The following is a 4,548-nucleotide window of genomic DNA, read 5'->3' as shown; positions in this document are numbered from 1 at the left end:
CATTCTTACTTATTAATATTTTGTGTTAACTAATGGCAAATTCAAAGGAACATGCCATATTCACCAGGGTCCATTACCATATGAGTTTTGTCTTATTGATTGGGGGTTTAGTGTAACTTGTAGATCACCTGTCTCTTTCTAGAGTTTGGATTTGTGACCTACAAGGGGCTACCGACATGAGGGTATATTGGCAGTGAATTTGATGGACCAATAATAACACCCCATGTCAGTCATAAAGTGCATATACCACTGAATCTCACTTTGCATTTATGGTCAGCGTGGGATATTATCATTGATTCCATAGGTTTTAAAAATTCAATTCATCCATTCTGTACCAACACAGCTTCCAGCATGATCTATAGTTGCACATATCAATTACGACTCATCAATGACAACAAACAAGTATATAAAAAATAATTGAAATGGTTGGCCATAAATCATTTTGGAAGATATGTTAATGATAGATCCATTTTTTGAATAAAGGATTAAGTATTAATTGGTTTATTTTTTAAAATCTAATATTAACCATATATGATATATGACATTTGGATTTAATTTTTATAATTTTAATAAAACTGAAAGCATAAATAACCCTTTTATATTATATTACCCAAGGGAAAGTGATGGGAGGTTCAAGCATTTGATGATAATGTGTAGAGATGTTTTAAGTATTTATACATACACAAATAAGCCTGTTAAGTAATAAACCTAGGTAGAGGAACTGAATATATATTATAAAATGGGTATCATTAAAGGCTGATTATAGCTAGTTAATAGGTCATTAGCTTGATAATAACCAAACATGTCAATACATTGCATTCTCCAATTGAATGTTCATTTGATATAATATAAGTAAAATATATTATATAGGACAAATTTAGGCATCGCATATGAAGTTGTTATAAATATAATCAGTAGAGTTCAAATCAACCCCCTACAAGACTGTCCCCACAATGTTTTACAGCACTTCCCTGCCGTGTATTGACAATATTTCCCTATGATAATATCCAGAATGATGATATCATCATGGGAAGATGTTCTCAATATACGGCAGGAATGTGCTGTATGACATTGTGGGGGCTGATTTAGTCTCAAATCAGTAATCAAAAAAAAAATACCAAGAACAAACAGACCCCACATTGTGCGACAGGGCTGGACGAAGTCTGTCGGTTGACTCGGACGATTGACCCCATACACTGAACACTCAGAATCTATGCCCGAGGGTTACGACTCGGCAGGCAACAGGTAGGCTCCGACTGGGTGACGGCTATCGAGCCTGTCCATTTCAGGTAAAGCTAAAACCAGCTTTCCCACTCTCCTCTCTCTTTCATGTGAAGACCGAGAGTACTGAAACACTCAAAGAGCATACCAACCAAGTACGTACGCTACCCACAGTTGTGTGTGTCCTCTGTGATGACACGAACTCCCCCTCACGGCCATGCATTACACTTTTCCTAATTCCCGTTCCCCGTAAACCCACGCCTTTTGCTAGGTGGCCCATCCTCTACTACTACATTCAAAACAGCAGCCCAGAAATGGATAAAGACAGACGCAGACAGACAGAGATGGAAAGTAGTAAAATACCAAACTAATTAGTTAGCTGTAAATTTGTATATGAAACAAGCCCAACCCAACACTGATCACATAGAACTGTGGAATTATGAAATTATTCAAAACAAAAGTGAAGCGTTTGCGGTTTGCTTATATACCCAGAATGAAAACACACACAAAAAGCTGACGGGGAATCAGTAACATGCAATTTATATAATTAAGCATATAAGAGAAACAAGAATCAGAAATATCTGTTGTTGGAAGAGCGAAGGTCGATCTCTTGGGTCCAAGCCGTCCGGTCCTGGACGTGCAAGTGCCAGTACGTCTGAGCCAAAGCGTCTGGGTCCATGGACCCATCTCCTCCCCCTTGTTGCTCCCCAACCAACGATCTATGACTATGAGAAGCCGAAGGTGATCTGGAAGCCAAACCATGTAGCGTTATTATTTGCGCTGTCATCATTCAATATCCATGGCTTTATGTCTGTGTTTCTCTCTCCCTCTCTCTCTCTCTCTCTCGATCAAAAATTCAAAAAGACATAGAGAGATATGAATTTGACAAATAAAATAAAAGGAAAGAAGGAGAATGATAGAACCTAGGTGGGCCGACCACGCCATCGATGATAACGTGAGAGACATGGATGCCTAACGGTTGGAACTCTCTTGCCAGGCATTGCGAAAGACCTCTCAGGGCGAATTTTCCACAGCCTGTGAATTTTAATGAAATTCAATTGCCTTTCTTTCGTTTTTGGTTTCTGTAAGAAGTAGAATTTGCAGGAGGGAAAAGAAGTTTTTTTTTTCTCTTTTGTTTTTTAACTGTTGAAGATTTCTTCTAGGAAAAAAAGAACAAACGAATTGAGTTGATTAAAATTACTTAATTCAGAGTGACCAGCAATGCCATTTAGAGAAGCGGAGCAGCCGGTGAAGAGAATAGTTCCTTTCCCCCTATCAACCATGCCAGGGAGAACCTTTGGAGATCCAGATCCCCCAACAGAAAAAAAGAAAAAATGAAGAAATCAAAATTCACGGCCAAAAATTAAAGACAAGAAACATCAATGAAACTTATCTGAAACTATCTCAATCTGTAATGGATGAGTATTGAGTAGTAGGGGTAGTGTAGGAAAAGAAAACCTGTTGGGCGCAGTGGCAAGCACCGACTGTACAGACGGCAAGAGATTTCTCGAAGGATTCGATGCGCACATCGGCGAAGCTGGTTGGATGCCATGAGACTGGCTGGAATGCGTTGTAGACCAAAACTTCGACGAAACCAAGAGATAGAACCCCCTCGAACGCCTCCCGAATGCTCCGAGAGTCGGAGCAGTCGATGCGGATCGCGAATACTTGGGCTTTCTCTTCTCTCGCTATCTCGTCCGCGAATCTTGACAATCTCCCTGTATACATACATCGATATAGTGAGGACTCGGGAGAAATTAGTGATATCCTCTGTGGCTCTGTGTATTTTCGTGTGTGCGTGAGAGTGAGAGAGTGAGAGAGAGAGAGAGAGAGAGAGAGAAACAAATGCCTAGGTCTCGGGCGAGTATGGCGACAGTGTATCCTTCGTGAGCAAATTTGCGGGCAATAGAGCGGCCAAGCTTGGGGCCGACGCCGACGATAGCAGCGACGCCTCTAGGTGAGGCGCTAGTAGCCATGTTACGCATCTTGGCTGGGTCGATGGAGCATGGAGGGAGGGGGATTTCCTCGTTCTCCTGTGTTCTCTTTAATAAGGTGCTTTTACATTTCCAAACTACTTCTTGCTACGGCAAATTTGTAGCTCCGCGCTATAACAACTAAATCAAAGCCTTTAATGCATTGGTATGACCCCACCTTAAATGAAAAGGTGATGTGTTGATGATCACGGCTATACAAGATCTAAGGCTATGATTCTCGGTTTTAATCTTACGCTACCACATTACCGCAGCAAAAGCGAATCCCCTGCTTCCTTGGTGACTTCGACGATCCCTTCTTTGACTGTTTTTTAAATTGCGCGAAAGGTCACACACGACACACCTTCTTCAATCTACTTTTGCTGCTGGGAAGTGATTTTTACGTTTTAGGCAATCACGGCCTTCAAAGTGACGTCAAACCCACGTCAATACATTGAAGGCCGGTGATTCATGATTTTAGCGTAAGATTAAAACCGCATCCTACCAAAAAATGAACTCTTATATCATCACCGTCGATTCATGGTGTATGATGAAAGGTTATTACATTTACATTGAGTCAAGATGTTAACTGTACTGTTAAGTAGGTACCGCGTCAGAGACACGCGTGATTGCCAAATTGCGAAATCGACATGTGTAAATCCAACCCTAATATTCTAAGCTAGGGACAAGGTGTACCATAAAACCTCGGCTGTGAACGCTACCACAGTCTCTGCTGTTCATAAGATTAGTTCTCGTCTTCACGTGATACGTGAGTTGGGATCTCCTGATTCAAAAGAGAAAAACTATCCCAACAATGCGTGATCCAACATGATATTTGCCGACAGAGATAATGTTGTGACGGTCTTTTGTTGGGAGGATATCTGTACTCGTGTGATTGATACGTGTCATACAGGGGTGAGCCCTCCTCGCTTTCGAGAAGTATCTTTTGACTTTTAGCCTTCATGACTAGTGAAGGTTGGTAGTAATTTGGATTACTACACCCTCAATTATATTATAGATACACTGATTACATTCTCTTCTACTCCAAAATTACAAAAGGCAGAAATTAATACCTCCCACATCCATCTCTTTTTCGATTTTGATTTTGAACTTACCAGCACTGATTTTTTTTCTTTTCTAATTTTTTGTCTTATGCATAAAAATAAAGTGATATTGTTAAGAGTACTGAATGGTATTACGGATTGACTGAATGGTATTACAATTTAAAATATGAAGAAAGGGCAGTGGATACTGTTGTTCGTCTTCTTTCTTTATCTTTTTATTCATGCGAATGGAATATGGTTTCTTCTTCATTGCGTCCATCTAAACTACCGTGGTAGGTTAAGGTCGCCAGCAG

The 4,548-nt window shown here is 40.3% G+C and overlaps 1 protein-coding gene across 1 annotated transcript; it reads right to left on the bottom strand.

Moving 5' to 3' along the window:
• Positions 1 to 1,637: 1,637 nt before the first annotated feature.
• Positions 1,638 to 3,654, bottom strand: LOC148850426 (uncharacterized). The gene is made up of 5 exons (XM_088945123.1): positions 3,071 to 3,654; positions 2,680 to 2,939; positions 2,423 to 2,516; positions 2,145 to 2,256; positions 1,638 to 1,967 (listed from the first exon to the last, which is right to left on the bottom strand). The coding sequence occupies exons 1-5, from the start codon at positions 3,204 to 3,206 to the stop codon at positions 1,793 to 1,795; spliced, it is 777 nt and encodes a 258-aa protein (XP_088801249.1). The 5' UTR covers positions 3,207 to 3,654; the 3' UTR covers positions 1,638 to 1,792.
• Positions 3,655 to 4,548: the final 894 nt, after the last annotated feature.

This window comes from Nelumbo lutea, chromosome 5, assembly GCF_056320005.1.
Source record: "Nelumbo lutea isolate HS-2025 chromosome 5, American lotus-T2T, whole genome shotgun sequence".
Lineage (NCBI taxonomy): Eukaryota > Viridiplantae > Streptophyta > Magnoliopsida > Proteales > Nelumbonaceae > Nelumbo > Nelumbo lutea.
Note: the sequence above shows the minus strand (reverse complement) of the source record. Positions and strands in the feature narration are given on the sequence as shown.

Coding starts and splice junctions, on each gene's coding strand:
- LOC148850426 (XM_088945123.1), bottom strand. CDS start 3,206: ATGCGTAACATGGCTACTAGCGCCTCACCTAGAGGCGTCGCTGCTATC. Junction 2,517..2,679: donor CTTGCCACTGCGCCCAACAG/GTTTTCTTTTCC, acceptor GGATCTCCAAAG/GTTCTCCCTGGCATGGTTGA. Junction 2,257..2,422: donor TGCTGGTCACTCTGAATTAA/GTAATTTTAATC, acceptor TAAAATTCACAG/GCTGTGGAAAATTCGCCCTG.